The sequence below is a fragment of the Mustela erminea genome, chromosome 11 (assembly GCF_009829155.1).
Source record: "Mustela erminea isolate mMusErm1 chromosome 11, mMusErm1.Pri, whole genome shotgun sequence".
Lineage (NCBI taxonomy): Eukaryota > Metazoa > Chordata > Mammalia > Carnivora > Mustelidae > Mustela > Mustela erminea.
In genome coordinates this window covers 96,840,963-96,856,730 of record NC_045624.1, presented here as the reverse complement: position 1 = coordinate 96,856,730, position 15,768 = coordinate 96,840,963, and the positions used below count along the sequence as shown (strand labels likewise).

At 47.2% G+C, this 15,768-nt stretch overlaps 1 protein-coding gene across 16 annotated transcripts in view; it reads right to left on the bottom strand.

Annotated features, from left to right (window-relative positions):
- Positions 1-257: 257 nt before the first annotated feature.
- The window catches only part of IKZF1 (IKAROS family zinc finger 1), a 94,777-nt gene continuing 79,266 nt past the window's right edge, over positions 258-15,768 (bottom strand). For 9 of the 16 annotated variants that reach the window (XM_032306110.1, XM_032306111.1, XM_032306120.1 and 6 more), the window contains 2 exons: positions 14,196-14,330; positions 258-4,663 (listed from right to left, as the gene is read on the bottom strand). In XM_032306110.1, coding sequence (XP_032162001.1) covers positions 3,957-4,663; positions 14,196-14,330 — 842 coding nt within the window. In that variant the 3' untranslated portion in view covers positions 258-3,956. Of the gene's footprint in view, positions 4,664-14,195; positions 14,331-14,520; positions 14,526-15,768 lie in introns of those variants that run through there. The other 7 variants (XM_032306121.1, XM_032306119.1, XM_032306107.1 and 4 more) reach the window with 3 other exon arrangements.

Sequence of the window (15,768 nt, the reverse complement as noted above, 5' to 3'; positions counted from 1 at the left end):
GGTATTATGCCTCAGACTGTGAAGAGCGTGGGGCACACCGATTATTGTTCGCCACCGCCACCTGTCTCAAATCCACATTTTGAAGCCAAAGACTGAGACCTCGCCCCCAAGCCCAGCGCAGCCACGGAGAGGTCAGTGTGCCGCCGAGCCACACTGCTGTGTTGTGGCCGCCCCAAGGCCCTCCCCCTCCTCTGGCGGGGAGGAGTCTGCGGCAGGTGGCCTCGCCTCTGGGCCCCAGACTTCACGGGAAAGGAACAAAGTATTTGTTGCATTTATTTGTTCTATCACTACAGAAGAAGCATTTTCAAAATGTGTACAAAAGGATCCTCTATTCCTCCAGGGGGTATGCTACCCCTTGTTCACAGCTAAACGAAATAATTTAACATCACCAGAGAAGGCGGATGGGAAATACAAGAGCATTTTCTCATTTACAGTCCTGTACACATATTTTCCAGAATGGCGTTCGGAGACTTAAAGCTGCACCGGGATGCAAGCAAATTGGACCTTGAGGCTCCCCCACAGACAACATTGTAAAAAAGTGTATTAGAAAGTATTTGAAACAATATTGCATATTAATACCTGGTTACATCTGTTCACAGTGAAGGCGACCATACCCATGTGTGGATGTACTTCTTTCTTCTGAGACCTGTCCATCTTAAATAGATCTGACTGTGGTTCATTTTAAAGTTAAACACACACACACACACACACACACACACACACACACACACTGAGCTGAATGAAAGCTGACTGGATTGTAAGTTGACCCTTCCTTATTGCTGAAACTCAAAAAGTGCAGGTAAAGAGAAATACATCTGCTTCGTGATTTGTCTCTGCAAGTCCATCTGATTCCTCTTCTGCTTTGGCAAAAATACCACACTATGAGAGCTACATGGTAATCAAAACAAATCAAGAACCCCCCCCCCAAAAAAAAACCCCCAAACTCACATCTCCATTAACAGTAGCTTCCTTTGTCAATGAAGATTCTAGGATTTCTTTTTGTGAACGCTTCTCGATTGGAAGTGGAACATGCCGGCCTCTGAAGTGACTGGTGTGGGGATATGATCTTTGGTGGCAAAACAATGACACCTCAAATCTTTTTAGTGATCCTTCCAATAGGACAGCCTGTGCTCTGAGGTCCTTGTCACAGAAGGGACCTTGTTGAGGAGCAGGCGTCCAGGCTTTCTGTTGGGGGAAGCTCAGTGATGGGGACGGGAGGCGAAGGGCAGTGATTTCTTACTGTAATCGACACATTGACCCCAAACTAGTGACCCTCCTGTCGCCAGTGTTTATTTTAAAGATAGGTGTATAAAGCCTAGGCACCCTTCAGGACACAGCAGTTCCCAAGACACACACTCACACTATCCAACAACAGAACAGACCACAGCACATAAAGAGGTGAAGTCATGCAAAACCCTACTTTAACCAGCTAGAAGAGAAAATGTCAACAGCTTTCGTTACAGAATAGGACCATCTTTGTAACATAATTTAATTACTTGTTGCCAGTCTATGGGACCTTACCTTAAACACAATAATCTCAAAGAAAAATGGTGTTACAATATAAAACCACAAGAAAAAGTGTGTAAATAGACGGTTACATTAGCTGGAAAAGGCAGTGGTGGGGGGAGAGGATGGGGAGCATTTTAGGAAAGAACATCTGTGGCCACTATTTACAGTTTGGGGTTCAGCTTTGTCTGAAGCCACGTGGTGGGGAAAACTTAACTCCTTTCCACCAACTGGCTGTGTGGGATGGATGGAAAAGAACTAGGCAGGTTCACTGCCAGCAAAACGGAAATCTCTGAAGTCTCTCACCTTGACCATATTCGTTTGGATGAAATATAGCTTTCTCTGTGACAGAGTGTGGAATCGCAGCCGTCAGCAGCCCTGTCGCTACCTGCCTCAGCGCATCCAGGCACCCGAGTCTCAATCCCTGTGACTCTGTTTCCCATTTCAAAACACCACACCGTTTCATAAGCAAAGACACCCACACCTCAAGAATGACATGTGTGGGCTCCATCCTTTCAACAGAACTCAAACGCACACAAGAAGATTTGCTTCTGAAGAATGAGAGAGACTATTTCATTTATAGGATTTTCAGTGAGTACAAAGGAACACAGGTCAGGAGCTAGACCCCCAGAGGGGACAATTCTTCCAGTACCCTTGCTCTTGGGAAGGGTTCCCAGAGCCTTGACTGGTTTAAGTGGAGCAGGGGTTCTCAACTCAGTTCTCAACTTGCTTCCCCAGGAGACATTCGTCAACATCTGGAGAGATTTTTGGTTGCTACTGGTATCTGTTGGGTAGTGACCTGGATTGATGCTAAATATTGTGCAAGGCACAGGGGGTTCCCCCATCCCAAACAATGATCCAGCCCCAAATGTCAAGGGCACTGTGACTAAGAAATTCAGATTTAGATTACATGCAGGGGTGCTTATAGACAATTTTTCTTTTTCTTCTTCTTCTTTTTTTTTTTTTCATGTTCACCTTGGTTCCGTTTTGGCAAAGACATGTAAACATTGGAAACTGTACAGTTTTTACTTGCCTAGGTGGTTGGGATTATTATCTTTAATGATAGGATTAACCTTGAGGGCTACCCCTTCCAGTGGGGACAAGAATGGCCAAACAACTCAGCGGGACTCCAGGCAACACGGCTCAGAAGGGTTCTAACTCCAGAACCACCTGCCTCTTTCCCGTCAGACCTCGCTGACGGGTTTCATGGTTGCTCTGCACCTTCTAAGCCCCAGGTGAGAAAGGGCATTCCTATTTTTGGGTGGGCACATAGAGGCTGTTCTGTCTTTACAGGAGAGTTTTAAACGGTTGCAAAGTTTAGTTTCTAACAAGTAGGTTCAGCCTGTTAGCCACATCTCCTGGGCTTTGCTCATCGCAGTTCCTTGCTCTGAAAATGACTGATCATACTGCATGCTCCTTTTATGGATTTTAGGACAAGAATAATGTAGCGTGAGGACAGGGAAAGAAATGTACCAACAAACAAACCAGTGACATCATTGAAATGGGGTCTAGGTTGGGCCTCGGAGGGGAAACAGACTTCTGGCTGTCAGTGGAACCAGCCAGGGAGTGAAGAGTGTGGAATTTGGATAAAGCCTTGGTTTCTGAGGAACGTTACCATTTGAGAGGTTCAAAGGAATTAAGGTCAGCACTTCACGATGGATGTTGAAAGTGCAGTGTCGGACTCTGGGTATGAGAGGCACAGATGTGAGGGCCGAGGTCTCCAGATGGACCTCCGGGGGTGTGCAGTTGGGGGCGCCTTCCACCTGCTGGAAGCCGGAGAAGGCTGAGCAGTGCTACAGCAGTTTGGAAACTGAGACGGAGACTACCAGGTCCTCCGACCCCTCCTTGTGCCCTTTGCCCGGGGAGTCCAGCGTTGCTCCAACAGTGTACTTTTTGTTCAGGCTGTGACTTACAATCACATCTTTTACAAATTGCAGGCTTCCAGACCTAGATGCACGTGATCAGACGCTCCAGCTTGGGTTACTTGGCCCTGCTGTGTTGTGGGGGGCAGAATCACCTGCCAGGCTGAGGACCAAGGGCTGTGCTCACTGCATCTGGGGCCTCGGCAGCCACATGGGGTGCAGGGACGCTCAGCACAGCTCATTCCTTCCCATGCCCTGACCTATTTTTACCAAACATTCTCTAAAAATGAGCAACTCTTTGGAGGAGGGGAATTCTAGGAAGTGGGGAAGGGGATTTCGGCTAACAGTCTATGAGCACATCTAGTAACATAGCAATTTGGGGGGTGGGGGTGGGGTGTCCACATGTAACCTTGTCTCTAACAGTAAAAATCTCGGCAAATCAAACCCCAGCCAACCAACCGACTTAAAAAAAAAAAATACAAAACGAAACGAAAAACCACCTAGAAATCAAAGCACAAGGTTCTGGTCCAGTCCCGGCTGCGGGCAGGAGGGGAGGGCCTGAGCCCCACATGCCTCTCTCGGCCCGGCTTAGCTCATGTGGAAGCGGTGCTCGCCCCGCGTGATGTGGGACGAGAACTCGTACCGGTCCTGGCTGTGGTAGCCGCACATGTTGCACTCAAAAGGGTCGCGGAAGCCGTGGCAGCCCATGTGGATGGTGTACATGACATGGTCCAGGAAGAGCACCCGGCAGGGTTCGCACTTGTACACCTTCATGGGCTCCCCGCTCGTGCCGATCACGCGGAAGGCGTCCTGGGAGCTCTCGGAGGCCGCCCGCAGCACGTCGTAGGCTGGGTGCTCCTCCTTGATGGACAGGCCATTGCGGGCGTGCGGGTTGATGTGGTTGGTCAGGTAGATGAGGCCCCGCTGCTCCTCGTTATTGCTCTCCGTGTCCGTCGAGTCTTGGCAGCTGTTGCTTGGGGACGCCTCCCGCTCGGAGGACACCGACTTGGCCTTGGAGAGCAGCAGCAGGTTCTCCACGGCGCTGTCCTGGGCCGAGTGGTTAGACCTCGGGGGGCCCTCTGCGTGGGGCTTGTGGAGCTGGTAAATGGGGTTGATGACCGGCACCACCTCGGAGCTGCCCGGGGGCGTCTGCACCAGCGGGCGCAGGGACTCTGCCCCCAGGTAGCTGATGGCGTTGTTGATGGCTTGGTCCATCACGTGGGTCTGCATCATCTCGTTCTCTTTCTCGTAGCTGGCGCTGCTGTCATAGGGCATGTCCGACAGGCACTTGTCCCCTGTGGGAGGCAGGTGACGGTCAGTGAGGCCAGATTAGCTCTGTGCATGATAGCGACAGCTGAAATCGACACGGGTGGGGGGAGGGGCGGGGGACACCCCAACTCAGGGCATCCCAGTCCTCCCGCAGAGGACAAGCCACACAGTCACCTCCCAGATGGGGAAGGTGGCGACATCCCTGCCTGTGGTCATGCAGCAGAGGGACCTGCCCAGGGTCTGCACTTAAACAGAACTGACCCAACAAATGAATCCCTGAACCAGAGTGAACTGGGGTCAGTATAAACAGCACACCTTCCAACCGAATGCTCACCCACTCCCTGCGTCTCTTCCTCTGGAGGGTATAATCGGATGTTACTATATTTAACTTAAGATTAATATTTAAATGATGTATTTTCAATAGAGCATTCCAAGTGATTTGCTGTAACTAGTGAATCTCTCGTAAATTTAATCAAAGTACATTACTGTATAATTATTCACGACAGAATGCAATGTAGTTATTTAAAACAGCACTAGACGGGGGCACCTGGGTGATCAGTAGATTAAGCGTCTGGCTCTTCATTTCCACTCAGGTCACGAGCCCAGGGTTGTGGGACGGAGTCCCACGTTGGGCTCCACGGTGGATGTGCAGCCTGCTTGGGATTCTCTCTCTCCCTTTTCCTCTGCCCCCTCCACCCCTGCTTACAATCTCCCCCTCCCAAATAAATAAATAAATAGATAGATAGATAGATAAAATAGTATTACATGATAGAAATTTAAATTCAGGGGTGCCTGGGTTAAGCCTCTGCCTTCGGCTCAGGTCATGATCCCAGGGTGCTGGGATCAAGCCCCACATCGGGCTGTCTGCTCAGCAGGGAGCCTGCTTCTCTCTCTCTCTCTGCCTGCCTCTCTCCCTACTTGTGATTTCTCTCTGTCAAATAAATAAAATCTTTTAAAAAAAGAATTTTAAATTCATAACTTTAATACTCAGAATAAAATTTAGTCAAAAGATATGATTGACATTAAAGTTTACTGAAAGCTGAGTTTGGGCTCTGAGAGTAAAAAGATGCTCAGGGTCCACTGCCCACACCATCCTCACTTCCTGCTCCACTGACCTTTACATCATGGCAGCACCAGAGCCACGTGCCACAGAGGTATGTGTGGGGAGGCTGGTCGCAAACCAAGGAAGCTCAGGGGAGAAGGTGCCGTTCATCTGATCTTTCCAAAAACTACGAGGCACAAACAGTGCTCAAGGGACCACTGCCGAGGACTCTCGGCATGCGAGCTTCACCTCAAGAAATTTCTGGTCCGGCAGCAAGGTTTGCAGCTGTGGGCAAGCTTGCTGCCTGGGAATGGTGAGCCCTGAGACCAGCTCTGGCTGCTGAGTAAATATTTTCACCAAGATGCACCTTCTTGTGGCACCTGGTTGGCTCAGTCATTAAGGATCTGCCTTTGGCTCAGGTCATGATCTCAGGGTCCTGGGACTGATCCCCACATGGGGCGTCCTGCTCACTGGGGAGTCTGCTTCTCCCTCTCCAACTCCCCCTGCTTATGTTCCTTCTTTGTCTCTCTCTCTCTGTGTCAAGTAAATAAGATATTTTTTTAATTTTAATTTTTAATTTTTTAAAAATTTATTTGACAGAGATCACAAGTAGGCAGAGAGGCAGGCAGAGAGAGAGAGAGAGAGAGGGAAGCAGAGAGCCCACTGTGGGGCTCCATCCCAGAACCCTGGGGTCATGACCTGAGCTGAAGGGAGAGGCTTTAACCCACTGAGCCACCCAGGTGTCCCAATAAATAAAATCTTAAAAAAAAAAAAAAAAAAGGTGCACCTTCTCAGAATATTGGTTATAGGTTCAGTATGAAACCAGGGCTTAATTAGCAAATTCCCTAACTGTTTGCACTTTACCGTCAGGATTACTGGTTTGCTTTCCTTTCAGGGCTGGTTTATGAAAAAACAAAGCCCCCGAGGCACTCACGAATTGTTTACATTTTACCCCTTACTCTGTTTCTTTTCTTCCTCTAACACATCTTCATTGAGCACTGAGTATCTCCTGGACCAGAGAGGAGGGACAGACAGGTGAGCTGGTAAAAAGCTAGCTAACAGTGTACTGATACTAAGACAGGGCTGCACAAACAGCGTGGCCCAGGCTGTGAAGTTTGATGAAGAAAACAGAAGGCTTGTGTCCCAAGGACTTCTGACCTAGGAAGAGTCAGCCAGGTGAGTGGGCCTTGTGTCCCACACTAGGAGGAGCAAGGGAAAAGCAAGAGAAGAAGGAGCCTGGAGCTTCGGAGGGACAGAGTAAAGGTGGTGGGGCCAGAGCCTGGGTGCAGGGCCAGGTGGAAATGGCATCTAGTCAGACGATGGGACTAGACCAAGAGGAAGCTTCTGTCCAGGGGAAAATGGGGAGCTCCTGAAGAATCTGAAGGAAGTGCCCTTCTGGGTAACGGGCAGAAAAACAGGTTGAGAGACGCAGAGGTAAGTGAACTTAGAGACTCTCCCAGGACTCCAGGTAATGGCCTCTGGTGAGGGTGTGGCACTGGAGGGTCCCCACACCGCCCACACGGACACCTGACTTCGATGTCTCTTGCTAGCTCTTAGCAGCAGGAGAACAAACTCCCTGGTAGTTCAAAACTTATGAACTAACCCTTTTAGAAAAATGTTTCTGACTACTGATAATTGTCCAGGCTTTGGCCCCATCATGCTACGAAGTATCTTTTGGTCTCATTTCTTGCTTGCAGAGGAGATATATCATGAAACGGCTCAGCCTGCATTCATTCTAATCTGCTGGTGGTCAGGAGGGGCACATGCCCTGATAGTGGAACAGTGTGATCCTCAGATTACAGAGAGGAAAACTTGCTGCTGGCCAGTCACACCGCTGCAGAAATGGAACAGAATGGATGGAATCTCTCAACGAGGTGGACGGCAGGGAGCACAGAGGTGGTGTTTCTCTCATTGAGAGTTCAAAGTAGTAATTCGATAGCATTACTAATATCACAGAGTTCTCCTCATGCTGGTGTTAAGGTGGTAAATATCTTGTTGCTCTAACCCCAGAACAGATGGTTTGTAGGGACCCGGGTAAGGACAAGATGAGGCACAGACTTTGAGGTTGATTTAGGTACATATCAAAGTGTTTATAGCCCCACCAAAAATGGTGGTTTCCCACCTAGTCATCCTGCTTCTCCTCAAAGTCGTGATTCCCTGGTTTTCTAAGTAACCATTAAAATCCATTGTTTTTAAAACTTGGTCTCAACAACAAATGGAGAAAAAAATCCATATATTGCAGATTACTGTGGCATATTGAAACCCACAGAATTTCTCCTCCCCAATACTCCACAAAGTGAGAAATATAAAAACCCACACAGTTCACTTTGGCAATCAACTAAATAAGAGAATGGGTTCTAATAAAATAACTTAAAAAAAAAAATCAAGGACCAAGGAAAGGCAATTCTGTCCTGAGACATATGGTAAAAGATTGCTGCAGGTCTGACCTCTAAAAACCTTAAGTATGAGTCAACAAAATCCTCAGCATTCTCCCTAATCTCCTCATATTTGTAGAGAACCAATTCAAATAAACATCTTCTTCCACTTCTGACCAAAACAAAAACAAAAACAAAAACAAAAACAAAACAAACAACCAGTGAAAAACCTCTTGCTAGCAAGAACCAGGTGGGACAGGACAGCTGAGCAGTGAAGTTGGCTCTTTTGATAGGAGTCGTGTCCTATATGAGGGGAAATGGCCCGAAGCTTCTGGTGTCCCCTTGTGGGGCTGGGAACCACTCTCTATCCAAGTGCAATGAAAACCAGTTCAGGACATTTAACCAAATCTCAGAACGAGGGAGAGAGAGCAGAGAGAAGGTTTTTTTTAACAAAGACTGCACTTTGCCTCACCTGAACTCCCCCCTCAACCCATCCTTGGCATTCTTTCAGGATTTAGAAAATTCGATAGCTCTCACAGGAAAAGAAAAAAAAAAGTCTCACATACAGTGGGAAGAATGTCGAAATGTCAATCAGGTTATATCAGCCCAAGCAGAATAGCAAGATGAAAAGAAATGCCATGGTTACAGTGAAAATATTTTCTAGCAATACAAGGGAGGAAAGGAAGTAAAACAGACCAATAAACCCATCCTAGGAAAAAAGCTTAACTCAAGGAAGAGAGGTATCTCATAATTACTTTGTGACATGGACTCCAGAAAAACAAGTACTGAAAGACAGCATGCTAAAACAATAGAATGAGATGAAAAAAGAAGATGTCAGATCTTGGGAAACATAATGAGGTCCCCAAAAGTTTTATTACAGAATGAATCCATAGATTTAAAAGCAGTGAGTAACAGAACATAAGCTACTAAAAGTGGAATGACTGACATAGAGGAAAAAATAAGTGTGAATGAATGTGAAAAAAGACAAAAAAAAAACTTAAGGAAATGCTAACAGATATGGAAGACAAATTATCCAACACAGGACAACTGGTATGCCTGACAGAGATTACAACAGATGGAACAAAACATTCTTTATAAGGAAAATAATTTTTCAGAAATAGAGAGAGAAAAAGGGATTCCCCAGATTAAAATGGTAGGAAATTTTTATTCAGAATACAAAATACCAAGACACATCCTAGTGAGGCTATTTAACTCTAAGGTTACAGAAAGAACTCTTCAAGCATTCAGAAAGAAAATGGAAATCACCTTTCAGAAAAAAAATATCAGATTGGTCTTAGAGATCTTCACAGCAACATTCAAAAAGCAATGCCATCATGTCACCACACACTCTGTCAAGATAGAATGGCAGCAGGTAGACAACCTTGAACACAAAACAATCATGGAAATAGAACACCTATAGCACCTTCCTTTTTCTTTTTTTTTAAGATTTTTAAAAAATTTATTTGTCAGAGTGAATGAGAGTGCACAAGCACGGGGAGTGCCAGAGGGAGGAGCAGTCTCCCCACTGAGTGCAGAGTCCAACATGGGGCTCCATCCCAGGACCCTGAGATCATGACCTGGGCCAAAGGCCGATGCTTAACTGACTGAGCCACCCAGGGGCTCCTTATAACACCTTTCATGCTAAATCCATTCAGTTATGAGATTAATCAAAATAAATAGAAATGGCAGTAAAAGGACTGAGTCTGAGCCTTGAATCTATTTAAATATAGGATTAACAATAAGTAGCTAGACTTCTGGAAGAATTAGGATTATGGAATAGAATGTGAATATTAGGAAGCAAGACCATGTAAAAATAATGTAACTGAACACCGGGGAATAAAATCATGTCCTTATTCCCCAAAGCTACAGGTCAGTACATACTGCCTAAATGAAACAAATGGATTAAAATACTGATTTGAAGGTCTTCACATTTTAAATAAAGTAGTATATCTTTTTAATCTTGGAAAAATCCTTTAAATAATATCTTTTGTGAGAAAACATTTATTTGAAGATCAGCCATGCCTCCAGTTTTGTTGTTTACCTCTTAAATTTAAGACAGCTACAGAAGTGATACTTTCAATTTGAAAGAGCATTTGTAATACGATAGAGTCTTTACATTTATTTCACACCTGTCTATCAATCCACCTGTTCATCATCTAGCCCCTCACATACCTATATATGAATAGAAAGATATTTAGAATAATGTCCAGCTACTCTTAATACTGGCAATTTCTGGATGTTGGGGTTTGGGGGTGATTCTAAAACATTCATCTTTCTATTAAAATTCCTTATATTCACCATGGGTCATTTTAATAATGCAACAGCGTTGTGTTTTTATCTCGAAAAAAAAAAGGAACTATACCAAGATAATTATAATGGATAGCAGGAATATTGATCATTGTTATTCTCCCTTATCTCCTCTTCTGTATTTAAAAATCTTTCTCAGGGTGCTTGGGTAGCTCAGTCAGTTAAGCACCCAACTCTTAATTTCAGTGCAGGTCATGATCTTAGTGTCGTGAGGTCAAGCCCCACGTTGGGCTCTGTGTTCATCATGGAATCTGCTTGAGATTCTCTCTCCCCATCTCCCTCTGCCCCACCCCTCCTTTCTAACAACAACAAAACAACACTTTCTCCCTGTAATCGCCCAACAGACTAAGAACAATGAGTAGCGTCCTTATGTAACATTATTATCTCCTTTGTGATGGGCTTCATTGATCCAGTGATCTCAGAGAATGAGATCTTTGATGACACAATTGGTGAGGAATGTTGCCAGCAGAATCAATACCTACTTATAGTCATGCCAACGTGCTAGGTAAAAATTTTAATCATAGATCTCGTATCGATTCAACAAAATTATAGACCATTCTGAGCAATGTACCACAGGAAAATAATGTCACCTTACATTTTTTAAGTGCTTTCTCGAGTTGAGAGCAGTGCCACACCCATTGTCCCTTTTGATCTTCAGAATAGCACTGGGAAGGATGCAGAACAGGAGGCATCACACCCATTTCACAGATGGGGACACTGAGTCCAGTGACATGCTCAAGGTCACCAGCCCATCATAGCTGGATCTGGGCTTGAACTCAGGTCTCTTGAATGCAGACCTGGAGCCTTTCAAGAGCACCACCCCTGGCCCATGTGTATGATCATGTATGAAAACAGGTGCACTCCTACACATTTTCTAAATTTATAGAAAGGATAAAATCAGCATGTCGAAGTTCAGAAGGACCCTAGGAGATCTTTCTTTCCTTTTCTTTCGCTCCCTCCTTCCTTCCCTTCCTTCCTGCCTTTCTTTCTCACTCTCTCTCCCCCTCCCACCCTCCCTTCTTTTCTTTTCTTATTTATTTATTTATTTTTTATTTTAGCGATGGAGACGCTGTGACAAGTCAGAAGTGGTTGACTGAAATCCCATCACAATGAAGTGAGGACAAGCTAGGCATTTGGGTATAGAAAGAGGTATTATTTTATAAAGAACTTATCAATCACCAAATTCTTGGAAAAACACCTAACAGAATATGCAGCCATTCCTGAGCCCTTTGTTCCAGTTTCCATACTTCTCTCCTTGTCCTACTGTTCACATCACATCTTCTCCTGTGTCTCCCTCCCCCCGCAGACTTCTTTCTAACCCTGGTTTGGCTTGGTTAGAACTTTTGTTTTGTTGTTGTTGTTGTTTGTTTTGAACACAGAAGCATCTGAATCTGAAGATAATACCCAACTCGCGACCTCCTCCCGGGTGGCTACAGGAGAGGTTCACAGGTAGTCTCATTTGGTTGGAAGCCTCCAAAAGCTAATATGAGTTGCAAAGATTCATTGATAAATCCTCAGCAGGACTTGTCCAATTTCCCAACGTGAAGGAGAAGTCGTGCCCAGCTTCTCAACGTCAGTGACCACGAACAACCCTCGGGCGCATTTGTTACCGGGTCTTTGCTCCATCTCCGCCCCTGGTTACCTGGCCCTCTGCCTCACCTGCCGCCTGCTGACCTTGGCACCCCGCCCACTGTGCACTGCGCCCTGCCCACTGCTCAGCACCTGTGAGTGCTGAGTTCTCACCTAGACCAGTGCGACTTGAAATCCCAGCACAGCAGCCTGTTCTGTGCTCAGGACCTTGCTTCTGCTCTGTTCAGGAAACGCAGGGCTTTCCTCATTCCCACAGTCTAAGCCTGCATATTTATGTGGGTGACTCCCCACATGGTGTCTCCAGCCAGTGGCTTGCAAAAGTTTTTGAAACTGGATCCTTCTTTCCCCCAACTCTCCCACCCCCCAACCTGTGACGAGCCTCTAAAATCTGATCCAGACGGGGGCTTCAGTGCAAAAGGGAGGCTGGAGCCCCAAGAACGTGGCCTCTCCTTGTCCTCCCTGCTTCCTGCTGTCCCATCTGCCCTCTGGAACCCCACGCCTCATTAACTATTAACCCCATTATAGACCCATCCTCTCCCAACACACGTTTTCCATGCTCCCATGTGGCCTCGACCTCAGAAAGCCCTTGAAGATGAGCAGATCAAAACCAGAACTCTTTTTCCAGAAAGTGGCTTTATCATTTCTGTAAATGGCGCCCTCCTCTACTAGAACTGCAGTGACTCATGGCTTCCACCCCCCAGTCCCTGCCCTGACCCCCAGCGCCGGTCACCAAACTCCTCTGCTCTGCTTCCTCCTCCTTCCCTGCCACCACTGACTCTCTCCTTTCCCAGTCACCTTCTGGCACTCGTGGTCTTGTTTGCTAAGATGTGGCTCCCATTAAAATTATGCCAGTGCTTTTTCCTGCGTCTTGAGTTAAGGAGACATTTCCCACCTCAGCATTCAAAGGCCACTGATTCTGCGGCCAGAGCTTACTGGGACTTAATATTCTTGCTTCCCCAAGGGCACATGAATTAGCTCGGAACACACCCTGCTCCCCAGTCCGGTCCCACGTGACCCACCCCCTCCCCCACTCCAACCCATACAACTGGTGTCACCACGTCCCTGTACTTTCATGTCTGTGCAGAATCCTGTCCCCGTCTTCCACTATTAATAATGAGCTGAAATTCTAGTTCCCCATCAAGGTCACTATGAGCTTCATGAAATTTTACTAATCATTGTCTTTCCTGACCATGACCTTCCCCCACGGTCCTCTTTCCTGACCATGACCCACCCCCACCATGGTCCTCTTTCCTGACCATGACCTTCCCGCATGGTCCTCTCTCCTGACCATGACCCTCCCCCAAGGTCCTCTTTCCCGATAATGACCCTCCCCCAAGGTCCTTTTTCATGCACATGACCTTTCCCCTGGCATTCTCTTCCCACATTATCCTACTGATAATAGTTGACCTTTACACTGAGGGTTTTTAAATGTTTTCACATCCTTGGTGTTAATTTATGTTCACAAAGCCACGTGAGGGACATAAAGCATGGAATCAAGGCTAGGAGAGGTCAAGTAATATCACCCAGGTGACAGCATTAACACACGGCTGTGTGCTGACACCCTCAGGTTGGGCCCCAAGTCGAGGGCATTTCTACTCTTACACCGAGCTAACTCTACACCAAGCTAATCATTCTTCCTGCATTTGCAGTGTGTGGCCTGATGAGGGCTGCTGGTGCTTCTGTGTACCGTCTACACTGGACAGCGAGCTCCTAGAGGAAAGGGCCACCTTGCTCTTCCCTTCATCCCTCAAAACACCTGGCATGGGCAGAGATCCCACGGTGAGCACAGCCATCGTGGCTGTGCCCCCTCCTCCCTGGGCCTTCTCATTGGCCAGTTGCTCTGCCATCCAAGGTAGCCCACGCAGGGGGTATTATGAACTTCTGAGCTTCTATGGCTCAGGGGGGCTGCTCAGACAGCAGGTGAATGGGCTGTGCGGGGAGTCCCCAGCCACGCTAGGCCAACACAGCGCACTGATCTGGAAGTGCATGGTGTCCACAGGCACATCTCCTGGGTGCCTGGGATGCTGTAAGACTGCCTGGAGAAGACTTCTGTGTAAGAAGTCTATCAGAAAAAAAATCCAAAATATTTAAGAAATGTAAAGCCTACCAATTTTTGCTTTAAAAAAACAAAAACAAAAACAAAACGAGATTCTTTTTCTCTCTCCTACTCTCAACTAAGGACCAGCTGAGTCTAAAACACCCACACAGTTGTTTTTTAAGAGACAGCAAACGTTTGACTCTTACCAACAAATTTCTGAGGCATAGAGCTCTTACGTTTGGCGACGTTACTTGCTAGTCTGTCCAGCACGAGGGATCTCTCTGATCCTATCTTGCACAGATCTTCTGCCATCTCACTGTGATTAGCTTCTTCTTTAATGACTAAAGTCAAAGACAGTTAGAGAGGCCAGTTTAGAAACGCTTACAGTGAAAGGATTGGGTCGCGTCCAGCGTTAAATCTGACATTTGTCACGTGCCGACCAGAACCGGGCCCTTCTCAGGGATTACTCCTAATCTCCCCGGCAGCTCTCCTAGCAGACAGGGGCTGCCTACGGCCACCTGCTAATGACACCTGGGGACAGCACATTATCTCCAACGACCAAAGCGAACGAGCACCACCCCTGTCACCAGAAGCTGGATGTGGTGAAGCCCTTGTGTCCCTCTGACAAGTCCTCTTAACTTTTCAAGGGCTCCCAAATCCACTACCTCAGTCAGTCCTGACATCAGCCTGCTGAGAGTCCCAGACCTGTCTGAGCTGGAAATGATCGCAGTCCGACGCCGTCGGCTGGCACCGCAAAGTGAGAGGCAGGAGGACTACAGTGAATCCCGGCAACACAGGGGACAAGCCAGAGCCCCCGACCCCTGAACACACAGCAAACTCGGGGGATCAGTGCTCTCTAACTGCAGAACACCTAGATGCCGCGGTAAGTGCTGACATGGGGAGCATGTCCAGCCCGTCTTTATTTCCCAGTGCGATCCTTCTTCCCATGACTGAAGAGATAACGCTGTGTCCTGAGGAGTCCGTCTGCATCCCAGACTCTATGGCTGGGTGTCTGAAGTAGAACTCTCTCCTGCCTGCAATTTTTTTTTTTAAGATTTTTTTTATTTATTTGACAGACAGATATCACAAGTAGGCAGAGAGGCAGGCAGAGAGAGAGAGGAGGAAGCAGGCTCCCTGCTGAGCAGAGAGCCCAATGCGGGACTCGATCCCAGGACCCTGAGATCATGACCTGAGCCGAAGGCAGCGGCTTAACCCACTGAGCCACCCAGGCGCCCCTCCTGCCTGCAATTTATCCTAATGGACAAGGAGCTGAAAGTGTCAGTTCCAGTCCAAAAAGCTACCCGGTCTTTCCAGCACCATTTCTGAAGCCTCCACCTCAATCCCACGGCCGTTCGCATCCGCACCCTCCTTGCTCAGCTACAACATGCTGATTTAGCGCAGGTGCGCTCCTGTTCTAAGCAGAACTTAGTTGCATGCCAACACAGCACCAGACATGACGCCTCCTTTTTGAAAATGCCAGTCCTCTCCTCTGTTCTTCTAGGCACCCTCACGATACTCCCCTACAACGGACAGACACATTTTACGTGAAAACCAGGCCTGGGTTCAGGAAGACACGAGCCTGCCCTGTCTGGCCCTCCCCCTCATCCCTCCCACCTTTGCTTCTGGCCCCAGCACGGTGAGGTAGCTCATCATGTCCCGGGCATTGCCTGCCAAGATGATTCCTCAGTGTTTCCGGTCTTCAGATGGCCTTAGGAAGGCCATTTTGGAAACATACATTTCAAATTGGTTATTATTTCTGGCATAGGACATTTTTTAACA